This window comes from Artemia franciscana, unplaced genomic scaffold, assembly GCF_032884065.1.
Source record: "Artemia franciscana unplaced genomic scaffold, ASM3288406v1 PGA_scaffold_53, whole genome shotgun sequence".
In the NCBI taxonomy this organism is placed as follows: domain Eukaryota; kingdom Metazoa; phylum Arthropoda; class Branchiopoda; order Anostraca; family Artemiidae; genus Artemia; species Artemia franciscana.
In genome coordinates this window covers 20,427-35,802 of record NW_027062694.1, presented here as the reverse complement: position 1 = coordinate 35,802, position 15,376 = coordinate 20,427, and the positions used below count along the sequence as shown (strand labels likewise).

Here is a 15,376-nt window from a genome sequence, read left to right as displayed (position 1 = left end):
TCTCTCTCTCTCTCTCTCTCTCTCTCTCTCTCTCTCTCTCTCTCTCTCTCTCTCTCTCACACACACACACACACACACACACACACACACACACACACACACTCTTTTTCCATCCTCTCTCCCTTTTTTATAGCTCTCTCTTGAAGAAAGTTATATTTCCAAAGAATTTTTTTCTTATTTGGGTTTTAAGAACGTGTGATGGAAACTGCAAGTAGAAGTGGTCAAGCAAAGAAGTTTAAATCAATATCTTCATTCTAGAGGAAATGAATACGGATTCAATACGGACGAAATTTGGTAAATCTGGAAGCCTATTTTATTGCTTTTCCTTTATATTCATGAACATATTTATTTTTAGGTTCTCGGTCGTCAACAGATGGGGAAAGTGATCAAATAGGCCGTGACGAAAAGAGGGCGAGAGCTTTAGGAATTCCGATGTCAGTCGAAGATATTATTAACCTGCCAATGGACGAGTTCAACGAAAGACTGGCCAAATATGACTTGTCTGAAAACCAGTTGTCCTTAATCCGAGACATTCGACGAAGAGGAAAAAATAAGGTGAACAATTAAAAAAAAATTATTTATAGATGCATGTGAAATTTTTAAACAGGATATACAGGAGAAAAGGTACCATAGTTCGAATTTTAAATATTTTGGAGGACTAAATTCCAATTTTTATTGCATAAAAGTACATAAATTGAAACTAAGAAAGTGAAAACTAAGGTCCCTGGTAGCGTTTCTGAACTTTTTATTGTTTCTATTTATTTTAGTATTCTTCTTCACTTCAAAAATTAAATGTTTTTAATTAGCTCCTAACGATCGTTTTTTCTTGATTTTTTATTTGGAGGGGAAGGGGGAGTAAACCATTTTACGGTCTATAAGGAATTATCGATGTATACCCATATTGCTAAGGTGTTTAAATGCTCTTGTTATTTCAATACTTTGTTATAAATGTTTGTTTCTTTTTCTTTTTTTCTTTTTTTTTGAATCAGTTCTTATTTCGTCATTAGAGTCAGTTCATGTGAAATTTTTTGTACTATCAGCCTGTATACTTTTGTATATATATATATATATACTAGCTGTTGGGGTGGCGCTTCGCGCCACCCCAACACCTAGTTGGTGGGGCGCTTCGCGCCCCCCCCCAAGCCCCCCCGCGCGCGTAAGTCGTTACGCGCCATTGTAGTTGTGTCCCTGTGTCCCACCTGTGAATAGAGATAGATATAAATATATGTTTTTAACTACGTAAAACATGCGAATATACAACATTCTTCGCTGTCCCATTGTCTGTGCATATAAATAGATTGTCAGGTTTACTGACTCTTGAACATGCAACATATAATTGTCCATGGGAAAAACAATCCGTATTCAGATCTATACCTCATTATTCTAATGATGTGTCCCTGTGTCCCGGTCGTCATTTGTGTCCCGGTGTCCCAGTTTGTAATTTCTCTTTGAGTGTCCCGGTCGTCATTTATATTCCCTGTGTCCCGGTGTCCCGGTCGTCATTTGTGTCCCGGTGTCCCGGTCTGTAATTTCTATTCGAACAATCCATGTGTCCCGGTCGTCATTTATATATCCCGCCTGTGCCCCCGGCGTCCTCGTTGTAGTTGTGTCCCTGTGTCCCGGTCGTCATTTATATTCCCTGTGTCCCGGTCGTGATTTGTGTCCGGGTGTCCCAGTCTGTAATTTCTCTTTGAGGTTCCCGGTCGTCACTTATATTCCCTCTGTCTCGGTCGTCATTTGTGTCCCGGTCTGTAATTTCTCTTTGAGTGTTTTTTCTTTTTAGTTTTTTTTTTAGTTTTTTACCTTTTTTCTTTTTTTCAGTTTTCTTTTTCTTCTTTATTTTTCAGCGTCACTATGAAGTACATATCGACGAACCTTTGTTTTTTTAACTTAAATCTGGTAGGCATTGATGACCTTATCCAAGTCAAAATCCCAAACCCAATCATCATCGCTATCATTTTCAGTTTTGATATGTTTTGACTCTCGCTGTCCAGGTGGATTTTCATCTAACTGCGCGGTTTTGCGTTCTTTAGCCGCAAGCCTGTTTTCTTGCTGTTCTTGTGATTCCTCGGAACGCTTTCTTTTCTTACTTTCTCTATCAGCAGCAAGTTTTTTGGCATAAACTCTTTGAGCAGCTTCCTCGGCTGTTGCCATTGTAGGTTCTTCAGTCATTTTATAATTAAACATTTTTCCGTGAACAAATGTCTTAAATACCGTTAATGACGTCACCGTCAAAGCAAAAATGACGACAACTAATTTCATGACGTCAGTCAATACAGAAACATGACGTCACCTGATCCACAGACAGACAGACAGACAACTTATTTTTATATATATAGATATATATATATATATATATATATATATATATATATATATATATATATATATATATATATATATATATATATATATATATATATATATATATAATGTATGTATGTATGTATATAGTTTGAATATTTTATCTACCAATGCTCTTTAATCATGTCTTTTCAATAAGTAAATTTAATCCAACTAATTATCGTCTATGCAGATGTTATGGTTGTTGGTACTATTCTAATTACTGTTGTAAGTCTTTAAAATTGAAGCTTGTTTTTTAAGTGATTCAGTGCCTTTGAATATTTACGTTACTACTAACATCAATAATAGCAGCAACAATGATAGTGCTAAGAGTGTTATTAATGTCGGTCTATTTGTGTTATTACGAATGTACTTCTGCTTATTTTGGCAGTCCCTCGGGTTAATTGGTGCTATAAATCCTTCGTAAATGACTAATTTCGCCTAGGCAGTAACTCGGTTCCAAAGATTATCCTTAGCTCCTCTTCTTTTGTTGGAGAGTCAAAAAATATTGATTGGAGACCCAAAGTGCGCCTTCCTTATTTGCCATTTGATTGCTGGCTTGTACAAAATATTACCTTTTTGGGTTTTGCATTGTCCATCCATGTAAGTGTCTTATCAACAGAATTCTCAATACCTTTTGACGACACAGAGGATAAGGCCGTCCCCCTTAATTGAGGCTTTTCAGGTTCATTCCCTTTTGTCACAAGGAAAGCACAACAGAATGTCATGGTTTATCAATTTTTTCTTTCGTCGAAACTTCGCAATATTAACGAATTTTTCAAACCATTATTTTTTGTCGACTTCTTTTCTGACGCGATTTCTCTCAAATAAATAAATAAAACACAAGTTTTTATGCACTACAAGTTTAACTTTTCTACATTTGTTTCGACTTTTGGAATACATAATCCATATGCAATTCCAGGCCATTTGGCAACTGGGAATCGAGCCCTTGGTCCTGTATTGCTAAGCACAGATCAACCCACCATGCCACTACAAGGTTTTACGCTTTATTCTGTAATTTTCGTATCTAATGAGTATTATATATACCATGCTAAATTACTAATCAAATATACCATATCCCCAATTCAGAGTAATTTGTCTCTGACTTGTTCTGCTCTGCGGGGCTGTCGATCTACTCTTCCTCTTTGTATTTACTCAAGTAAGTACAAAGCATTTTACCAGATAAGGCTTGCCACAAAGGGATGTCAGATCTAAAATTTGAAAGATAAGGTATACACCTGATAGTATGTAGAGAACGTAATTTACTCGCTTCGGGAGGTTTTAACAAACAGTCAGAGAAATTGTAAGTAAGGAGTGGCGCAACCCAATAGCGACCGAAACTCTAAAAGCAAGAATTTTGACAACAATTGATGCATCACAGAAATTGGCTTTTTATGCTGATTCAAGATATATAAAATTCAATGAGTTTTTACATCCCATATCAAAAGTTAAGACCCTGATAAAAATTTGCCTAATTTTTGAAAATTTATTGAACATCCCACAATTAGATTCAGCGTATCATAGAACTTTACTGTAGAGGTTGCAAGCTCCTATCAACAAAAATGTGGTATTTTGTTGTTATTTTTTACCAAAAGCAAAGAATCTCGATGCTCGTTTATTTATTTTTTTTCCAGGGGTGAACCAATGGTCTTAGAAGATCGGGAGATTGCTCATTCGAACGGAAACCAAAAGTTTTCATGCCCTTTTTAAATGACCAAAAACATTGGAGGACAATTAGCCTCCCTCCCGTGCCTATTTTTTCCCAGAGACACCAATCTAAATTTTTAGATAGCCGTTCTATTCAGAATATTTGAAAAGTCCAATAACTATGCCTCTGGGGATGACATGATCCTTCACAGCCCATGAGGAACATAGAGTAGAATAGAATATAATCGGTTTTATTTGCACAATTTCTCGTAGTCATAAAATTAAATGGCGCTTGTGCTTACAAAAAAAGGATTAAATCAAACGACGAAAAAATCAGAAGACGAATAGGATTAAATCAACAATTGTTAGACTTTGATACAAAGAAAGGGATGAATGAGTTGGAAAAACGATTTGAGCGTGAAGGAGGTGCTGCTAATCTGTCAATGTTCTTCGACCTAGTACTTCGATGTTTCACTAAAACTGGTGGTAGTATCGATCTGTGTTTATCACTTCTGAGAAGATATTGGCCAAATTCAAGGATCAAACTGAGACGACGCTCTTGAAGAGAGGGAATTTGTAAAGTGGATAATGCTAACTTATATTCAGTAAAAGCATCGCACAATATTACTTTGACTGCTCTTTTTTGTATTGACTCAAGCTGGTCACTTAGGTAAATAGTGTTATTGACTTGCGGGCCCCATACGGGACATGCACACTCTAAAATTGGTCGGATGTAAGTGAGATAGGCTATCCTTAGTTGTGCCACTGAGAAACCAAATCGACGCATTAGTATAAGTGTCCGCATCGCACTATTTGCCTTTTTGATAATTGTATCGACATGAAGGCTGAAAGAGCAGTCGATGCTAAACTTGACACCAAGCACTACTGCCGAAGATTCACTAGGATAAGGAGGAGGAGGGCAATCAAAGTCTCTCTTCAGGGGATTAAAGCGAAGGATTTTAGTCTTTCCTTCGTTGATTTGGAGGCTGTTCGTAGCACATTCATCTTTAAAGTTTTTGATTATTTCGTTACAGAATTGGGGAACAGCCTCAGACTTCCCAACAATGTACTTCAGTAGGACTGACTAGTCGTCTACATACTTAAATCTTTCTTCATAGCCGAAAAGGATGAAATTTATCACTGCCAAAAACAGTAGACTAGCGAGCTTAGTACCTTGTGGGGCTCCGCATGTAAGCTCGACCCATTCGGAGTCGGTATCTCCTGGGAAAAGACTGTAAACCGCACTGATAGCGGGCTTGTAAAAAATTGATCACTAAAAGGAGAATATGTTTGTGCGCACCCATGGTGCGTAGATTTGTAATAGCAACGGAATGGCAAATAAAATCAAAAGCCTTTTGGTAGTCTACGAGGAGAAGGTCGACTATAGCACTTCCTTGGTCGAGCCACTCGACAATGAGATGGCATATCCGTACTAAATAAATAGTTGTGCTGCTGCCTCTTAAGCATCCATACTGATACTGGTCTAGATGTGCAGAGACTTCTGACATAAGTTTGCGGTAAATAAACGTTTCTGCCACTTTAGAAAGGTTCGGAGTTACTGATATAGGCCAGAGCTGATCACAAGATTTTGGCCACCTTACTTTTGGAATAACGCGGACATATGCTCTTTTCCATGCACTAGAGAATACTTGCTGACGGAAACATTGGTCGATTATAGAAGAGAGTGGCTTCGCAAGAAAAATGGCGAATTCGCGTAACACATTTACTGGAAGCTCACCTAGGTAGGACGCACAGTTCGCTTTCAGTCTTAGGAGTTCCTTATAAACAGTGAATTCAGAGATAATTCGTCGATTATTTGGATATAATATTTATTAATGAGAAATATACAGAGATTTTACTTGGGGAATATTCTGCAAGGGCATAACTTTCTGAGGGGATAACTTTCTGTGAGAAGAGAAGTTTCTGGTGGAAATTTTACATCAAGGGTACGGATATCCTGGCAGGATTTGTAAAACGGTCAGAAATTAAATAAATAAAAACAAGTCTTTTAACCGAAAGTAAGCGGCAAAATTAAAACAAACAGATTATTCCGTTTATAATCTCCTCTCTGTCCCTCCGTCATCCCTCGCTCTTTACGCTAAAATTTGACCTTCTGTCCTAGTTTTTTGAGAACGCCTCCTGAAACACAAGACCCGTTTGATTTGAAAGAGAAGTACTTTTAAAGAATTTTAAACTTTTAAGGTCCAGAGTGAGAATTGAGGACAAGGCAGCTCCCCTTATTTACGGTCCAGTTTCAGTTTGTTTTCAGTTTTCATATTGCTCCTAACTTTCAGTTGGAAAAATGGTGTTTTTTCTATTATTATTGATTAATATCTTAGAAGCATATGATATTTGATTTTTGTTTTATTTAATGAAAATATGTTTTTTCGAGGTGACCAAGAATGTACGCCCTAAAATTATACGGAAGTTGGTTGTCAACGTATAAGAAAGGAAAAAGGTGGACTAATGTGACAATATTTATGCTTTGAATAATGACTGATATGAAACTCAAGGGATCTCTTTTGGACTTCGAGAATAAGAGATCGTTTCATTCTGCTATAATGTTGATGCTTTCATTCAATTCTGATATAATGAATTGTTACATTCTAATCTTTTTCTTTCTCTCTCTCTTTTTTTTTGTCTTCATTAAGGCTTTCTTAGCGAGTCTATAAATCTAATACAGTCGGCTCTTGGCCAGTAACTTTAAATCCAATCTGGAAATACCTGTTTGTGGCTTTCCAAATCTGCGTTCTGAGCAAAAAAGTTTTTTCCCTTTTTGGGCTATGAAACTCATGGGGATGTAGATGTCTTTGCATAAGCTGATTTCTTTTTTCTTTTCTTTTTTTTTTGCCTCCTATTTATGATTTTTTTAATTTTTATTATTATTATTAGAAACTATTCAAAATGTGCCACTAAATTGTTGCAACCCTTTTTAATAAAATTGATGTTTCTCCTGTTGTCCAGGTACTGATAGCCCGTATAAACTCTTTACTATGAAGAAGTTGCCTATATTTTTCCCGATTAAATACCAAGAGACTATATTATTTCATGAACTTGTATCAAAAAAATGTTTATATATGTACTTTGTTGTTTTAGGTTGCAGCTCAAAATTGTCGGAAACGGAAACTTGATCAAATTCTTACTCTCGCTGAGGAAGTACGACGAGTCAAAGACCGGAAAAATCGGTTAGTCCGGGAACGAGAAATGCTAGTCGCTGAAAAGGCACGAATCAAGGAACGCTTCGCTTTACTTCATCGCCATGTGTTCCAGGTGAGAGGACGAAACAAAAATCGTAAAATCATCAGAGAAAAAAAAAATTGGGTAGAACTTGTAGTTTCTGTGATTGATGCCAAAAAGAAATAATCCCTAAAATTTTATAGGAAAAGGATCAGGGTTGGCGTAAAACTTTTTTTTCTTTTCTTCTTTAAATCGAGAATGAAGAGTAGAATGAGAAAAAAAAAACAAAAACAAAACAAGGAAACCACCCAAATTTTATCTAGAAGGGAGGGGACAATGTAAAGGTGTAAAATTAATAATTTAAAACTTTTGATTTATCAGTTACTTACTGAGTTAATTTAGTTAATAGTTACTGAGTTAATTTAGTTAATAGTTAATTGTCATATGTTCGAGGCAAGAACACTAAAAAAATGTTTAAAATTGTTCAAGAATAAATTACTAATAAAACTTTCTTGTAACCATAGGTAAAGATAAGATATGAAACTCTCTATGACCTACTTTACTTATTGCTCTTGCTGGTGATCGAGCCTACAGAGGGATCCAACTCTTCACCTCTGATCTGAATTGTCCTCTGCAAGCGTAGTTGTGTCTTGTACGTCAGCACGGGTCATAACGAGGTGCTGAGTAAGGCTGTCCCTCCATATGAATCTTTGCATTCCACGGGGGCACTTTCAGGCATGCGTGGGGGGGGGGATGGTGAAACTGAAAAGTATCCTGGCGGTGTCCTTGCTTGTGTGCGGACTTAATGACTGAACCACCGTTAGGTTCGAGTGGCGAGCCGACGATAATGTAGGGTCAGATTTGTTAGTGCAAGCAGTTGGATGTTTGAGACAAAGTCTTACCACGTGCTTCCTTTGATATATCTTGAGAACTTTGCTCTACCCGCGCCTATGATGTCACGTACAGAAGCAGCAGCCGACCAGGTCTCAGCATTGTAGAGCAAGACTTTAATTTCGGTGGAAACCCGTAACCCTTTTGTGGTGGTAGTGTTCTTCCAGAAGGATGCAAACTCTTGTTGCTGACCACGTGCCACTGGATATAGAGTCTATATCCGTACCTAGTTGTTCCAATTTGGGTTGCTCCAGCCTCATGGATACGGGTAGAGCATACCCCTGTGTTTTATTAGTGCCCAGCATTTCCTCGGTCAATGAGAACCCAGGCCTGTTGGGCTTGTGACTCTCCTCTTGAAAATTGTTGCAATGAAAAGAAATGTCACTCAAACTTCCTTTGAAGTAATATTAAAATAAAAGTAACTAACCTCATGGCCTTTTGTGTCCAATGGAATTAATGAGCGAAAAATGTTGAAATTGTTACTTATTGAAACTCTTTTTGTACTGTATTTTCTTACCAATATAAAATTTGCTGCGCCCGTTTTACACTACATATTATTATCTCAGCCCTTAAGTGGGGTTCTTCTACTCCTCTAGAGGTTATCAGGGTATGGACTGGGAGACTTTAGGCTTCTGTGTGTAGTGTCAGCATATCTTCCCACTAGGATTACAGGGACATGTAGAAAGTTTGGATATATGTGCAGTGTAGGAGGCTCTTGGAACTATCTCTCGATCATCGATCCACTTGTAATATACCTGATCATAAACTAATGCATAAAATAGATGAAAAGTATTAGATTGATATAGTTTAAAATCTAGCATAAAAAATTTTAACTTTAGTTAAGTTACAATAAATATAGCATTTTGTTTATCATCTGGATTTTTTATATTGCTTCTATATATTTATATATATTCTTTCTTAAATTTATTATTGTTATTTATAATTCAATTATTAACATGAATAATTAATAATAAAAATTGATTCTGTACCGATTAAATAATTATTAAATAATAAATATAATTATTAATAATAGTTAATATACTTATTTATTATATAATTATAATATATTAATTTGTTTTCAATTTATATATCTTATATTACTTTTTATATTTTTTTCTTTTATTTATCGAGTTTTAGTCTACTTTAGCCCATATCTTTATGTATATAGATAGTTCTTTGACTTTAGCTTTAAGTGTTAAAACTTAAGTTGATCTTTGATTCTAGAGACTTGTGTTTGGCTATAAAAAAAGAAGCAAAAACCGAATTGTGTCAGCCAATATACTATTGATGCTACTGTGGCGTATTGTGATTCTTTTCGTATAAGTAAAATTCACTTCTTTACATAAGTGCCATGCTATATTTTATATATATGGTATAATTACATATTAAATATATGTATATATATATATATATATATATATATATATATATATATATATATATATATATATATATATATACATATATATATATATATATATATATAATACATAGTTATGTATTCATATATACATATAATTCGTATAACATCTATGCATACGTTTTTCAATGGCCAAGTGTTCACGTGATCCGGATAGAACCTGTATTCTCCATATAAATATATACAACTACAAGAGAGAGAATAATGAGGACTTTTTTTCCCAAGACAGTGAACCAGCAAAACCTATTTGAATATTTCGGCCCTATATCTAAGGGCCAAGACTTGGCTAAACTTTTCGTTAAGAAGTAATGATGCCAAGGCTATTTTAAAAAAAAATGGATTTTTAACCGAAAACTTTTATTGTAAGTGTTTTATTGTTTATTATTTTCTTTGCTGAAGACGGCCCTTAGATATAGGGCCGAAATATTCAAATAGGTTTTGTTGGTTCACTGTCTTGGGAAAAAAAAGTCCTCATTATTCTCTCTTTTGTAGTTGTATTATGGAAAGGCAGTGTGGTCTTCGTCATTATAAATATATGTTACCGTAGGCTGCTAACGAGGGAAAATAATGCTTATTCCAAATATGTAAAATTCATGAATTTTGAATCTTCCCGTCCATGTTTATTAGCATAAAAATTTGCATAATTTTAGAAGAAGGTGGGCACCCTTAAAGAGGTGTAACCCTGATGAAAATTGACCATATTCCAAAAATCTGACAACCAGGTGTGTTGGCTGCAAACCTTGAAAGAACAAAAAACAGAAGTTTATATTTTGCCTAGAAGGATGTTTTTTTTTTCTATATCAGTCGTCTGGTCGACGCAGAATATTATATTAAACACCGTTTGACTTTGTGAACACTCTTTCTCATAAACTCAATAATGTTCATTCCAGACAGGATATCAAGTTTCCTTATCTACCATGTACATTGTTTGAATATATATATATATATATATATATATATATATATATATATATATATATATATATATATATATATATATATATATATATATATATATATATATATATATATATATATATATATATTGCGTATAAAATGTATGAATATATATAAAGCTGAAAAGAAAATTTTTTTAGCTTTGAAATTTAGCTTTTACATGATCCTTCAAGAAACCTATTTTTTTCGTATGAACATAATGTGCAACAGGATGCCAACAGATTCGTATAATTGCTTCTCTGACCTATAGATGTTGGATTTTTTTTCCTTCTTTTTTTTTAGTAAGTTTGTTGTTTTTAAAAATAATCATCAAATCCCCATACAAAATATGAGTTATTTATGCAAGAAAAAAAGATAAATTGAGGCTTAAATTACAAGATATATAAGTTTTTGATAATATCGTTTTTGTATTGTTACAATTTTTTATATTGATTTTTTGCATGTTCATGGTATCTATATAAAATATAAATATAAAGAAAAACTTACAGAAGTTAAAGCTAGATCTTAGTGTAATTAGTGATCTAGTGAACAACAGATAACAGCATCCGACTATGCAAGAATACTTCTAACAGACTCAATGATGTTATCTTAAGCGTGATATCAAGTTTCATTTGTTTTATATATGCGTGGTTTTTTTAGTCTCTACGTGATCCTGATGGAAACCCATATTCTCCATACGAATACAGTTTACAACAGGCTGCCGACGGGACAGTCGTATTGGTGCCTCGATCTATAGTTCGACCTGAACAGGAAATCGGAGAACCTGGTCCTTCTAGTGTCATTCGGAAGTCGGGGGAACCGGGAAGAAATCCTTCTACGTGAAAATACTTTTCAGCCGGTCAATAATGTTTATTTGAAATGTGATATCTAGTATTCCGATTAATGAGTGTTTTTTAATGATAATTATTGTTGCTATTCTTTATTGGGGAATGTTCCCTTTCTAATTCAAATTTTTGTAAGTTATGTTGCTAGTTATATTCAGGGTTTTTCCTTGTTATATTGAACTGTTTGTTTTAATTCTCGCCTATTTATCTCCATTTTTAAAATTGTGGTTATCTATTCCCAAGAGATCAGTAGTAGATAAATAGGCTGAAAGTTAAACAAGTTCAATTCCTAAATTTTGTGTCGAAGTTTTGTTGTAATGGCTCGTTTGAATCCTTTTAAACCGTAAATTACTTTTCATTTCCTCATTGAACAATCTGAGGTATTTGACATTATGTATGTATTTGCCGAGTCTTTTAATGACTTAAATATGTATTAGCATATCGTCGTTGGTACGCCTAAAGCTTGTTTCAGATACTTCTGAGATATTTGCTAAAAAATATTTTCTAAGCTATTTTTAAACAAAAGATAAAATGCAAATGAATGTTATATTTGGATTCTGTTTCCAACGGTTTTTACGTTTAATAGCTATCTTAATATTCGTTGATGGAAATTTACCGTTTAAGTCAGCTATTTAGACAACGCTCCTCTTTTTATTACCATGGATTACTCCTCACTAATAGCTCATCACCATGAATTGAATTTCATGAGCCCAAATGCCAAATATTCTGAATGCTGGAGTTAGAATGCAGCTCGAAAAGAGCCTTTCAGACCGTTAGATCTAAAAGGTTTAAACGAAGAGAAGAGAATTAAGCAGCATGGTAATTAAATGATAATTGAATATGCTCCTCCAAAATGACAATATATATTTTAACTGTCGTTAAGTGGGACCTCTAACAATCTAATCTGAGACCCATTGCGACCGCCTAAGAAGGACAAGAGAAAAGGGGAGAAAAAAAGTAGAAGTATTAGTGATACTCATGCACTAATTTAATAATAATATTTAACAATATATATTGTTAAATATTTAATAAGTTTGATTATTAAATATACATATTTAATAATAATTAAATGATAATCAAATCAATGATAATTAAAAATGCATATTGATGAAAACATTTCCTGTCCTTAGTTGTTGATTACCAAATGAAGTGTAAACTGATGAAAACCAAAAAGTTGAGTCAGATAATGTTAGGAATGTTTCAGCTGTTTTAGTGAATCGACAGTCTTGTTCTATTCTCTTTCCTTAATTTTGACTTTTAGCTTATTTAAAATATAAACATAAATTTTGCTTTTACGCTTCTGGGCTATATATGCTTCTTAGATAGCATTTTAGCCATGGGAAAATTATATTCACAAACGTTTCTTTGGATCTTATGCAAAAGCTATCAAGGCCCTTTCCCAAAATGAGGGTTTGAAGTCCCTATCCCTCTTCTGCTTCCTTCTCTATTTCCCAAACAGTACCTGAAATTTTGTTGGCAATATTTTTTGATAATAACCTAAGGATTGTGAAAATTTCAGATACAACCTTTAGGCGTAATAGTAACAATATCCTCTCTATAAGTCAAAGGGCGTATGATACTAGTTTAAAAACGAGGTATTGGACTGGTGTGAGTCAAATTAAATGGTACAGGGCATTTTTCAAATCGTAAAAGTCGCTTTTTAAATCACTAAAGTTGTAAATCACTGATGCTTATGAGCTAAGAAAGCTTAGTAGTTTAGAGCAAACATATTGTTCGATATCAAATCTATTGCTCTCAAAGTGTATAAAGATGCACTAAAGTTCCATTAAATTGCATCTTTTACAGTCTTGCCCCTTCTCCCTTACATATTAAGTATGTTACGAATGAAATATGGGGGTACCTTTACAAAGGGCTTATTTGATATTAAAATAGGTCCCATGAATGGGATCAAAGTGTTTCTTCTCCTTTACCTCAAAACCTTTGGAATAATTTAGGCTTTTCTCACTATCCTAACAAAACCATACTTGTAACAATCTTATTAGTTGTTACATTGATATAGAATTTGCTTTGTTTAATATCTTTTTAAAGCTTTGTGTTCATTCCAAGTCGGAACTGCTGCATTTTATACTATGCTTCCTCTAGTACTCAGCCTTACAATCATACTACAATCATACTATGCTGTCTATACTTAATGGGTTATTTTTACCACCTTGCCCAGCCACAAACTATTAGGTTTTTTCTAAATTTTTTTATCATTACATGAATCTTCAAAAAGAGTGCTTGCTAGATGTTTTAATATTTTACTTTCCTTCTTTGTAAAATTATGGAAATATCAAATACGCCCTTTCGGTCTTGGAATCAAAGAGTGACCATGACAACTCCTCCATCTTGGTGCTCCTGGCTGTCTACATGTAGAAAATACTAAAAAGGAGTATTTTATAATCTATGATATTTTAAGATACGCCCTTTGGTTTTTGGTACTAGTAATATATATCCTTTTCAAAACAAATAATAACATTTTCAATGCTATGATCGTTAGGAATAGCTCCATAACGTATCACAATATATGGATTACTTTTGTAGTTTTGAATAAAGAAGTGTAATATTCAGAGAAGTTATTTAGCTTTAAACTCACTAATTGCTCTTATTTTTATGCAAGAAATATATTTTCATTTCGCCGTTAATACACTTAAGAATTTAGAAACAGTGTTCGTATTTACATCACGTGGAATTGAATTATAACGGTTTGTGTAATTTCTTTCTTGTCTCGAATCGTAACTAAAGCCAAGTTCAGCATATACCAACGGTCCAGAAATGAGTTCATGGAAGTTTGGTTCAGAAAACGGTTCATGAAAATTCAGAAAAGAGTAAGTTGTGACACGTGGGCTTCCGAAGTTAAGAATCTTAAACAGTATTTCTTGCTTTTGGTTATGTTGTGGTTCGGTTTACAATTAAAATCACAAGTTTCCGGGCAACGCTAAGAACAATAAGACAAAACAAAGCGGGGTGAATTTGTTTTACCGTTGCTATGAAAGGAAATCGGATAATTTAAGATCATTTTGCTTATTATTATAATATATCGGTCAATATGCAAGTTGAAAAAGCGACCTTGTTCTACCTTTAACAATGATACTAATAAAATTGGAGAGTTTTTTTTTTTTTGCTCGAGAAGTGATATCTAAGTGACATTTAAAGTTTTATCGTCTGATAGTTTAAAAACTCACTTCAAAAAATGATTAAACGATTATGGGTATTAAAAGACCTGAGTTGATTTTGAGTTTAGCATCTAAAACTTAATTGGAAAACTTTCAAACTTTCTTAATATTTTTTTTAATCTTATTGAACAAAATTCCAAAAAAAAAATTTATAATTATTTCGGGGGAAAAAATTATCGAAGTACAATAATGATTTTATATTTGAAATCACCTGAACCAGTTGTATAAAAACCACAAGGAAAACTTTCTTGGTTGAAAATCCTTTCCCCACTGTATACACAGTTCCTAGGACCAAATCTAGCTTCTTTTTTTTCACTTTGAAAACCATAATGGTTACACCCAGAGAATACCAAAAAGCTGAAGTGCTATATTCAGGGACATCTTTAATGGCAACACTCCTCTAAAATGTTGTGATAAAAATAATTTTTGGTATTTTTTGGGTTTGTTGGCAGCCAAATTCTCGTGGAATTTCTCATTTTTGGGTATTACAAAAACAAATTGTATATAGCGTTGAAGCAACTCAATTCCTTGTTTAAAACGATGACTTAATATTACGCGAGTTATTCTACAGAGATAAAGTTCCCTTCATAACTCGGAATAATCAGATTCTTATTTTAGAAAAAGACCACAACAATAAAAAGCAGATACAAAGATTTTATTGTCAATATATTTTTTTTTGGGGGGGGGTATCTTTTGAGGCTTTGTTTTGGTTCTGTCGGCCCACTGAAAAAGTAATGCGGCTTTGGTTATTGATAAGTGAAAAACATCAGAGATTTAAGCGCTTCAACTAACGACGAAAGTAAACCGTACATAGCTGACAAATTTGGATTAATTTTTTTGTTATCTTTTATTTTTGCCCCAAAACTATTGCAAGTTAACAATTTTTTTCTAGAATCATTGCAGTTTGGTCTCCTTTCAAAATCGCATTACCTATAGACAAG

The 15,376-nt window shown here is 33.9% G+C and overlaps 1 protein-coding gene across 1 annotated transcript in view; it reads left to right on the top strand.

The window, feature by feature from the left end:
* Positions 1 to 14,207, top strand: part of LOC136041989 (endoplasmic reticulum membrane sensor NFE2L1-like) — a 140,596-nt gene extending 126,389 nt beyond the window's left edge. Inside the window, exons 14-15 of the mRNA XM_065726811.1 lie at positions 7,087 to 7,260; positions 11,075 to 14,207. Coding sequence (XP_065582883.1) covers positions 7,087 to 7,260; positions 11,075 to 11,257 — 357 coding nt within the window. The 3' untranslated portion in view covers positions 11,258 to 14,207. The remainder of the gene's footprint in view (positions 1 to 7,086; positions 7,261 to 11,074) is intronic.
* The last annotated feature ends 1,169 nt before the right edge of the window (positions 14,208 to 15,376 follow it).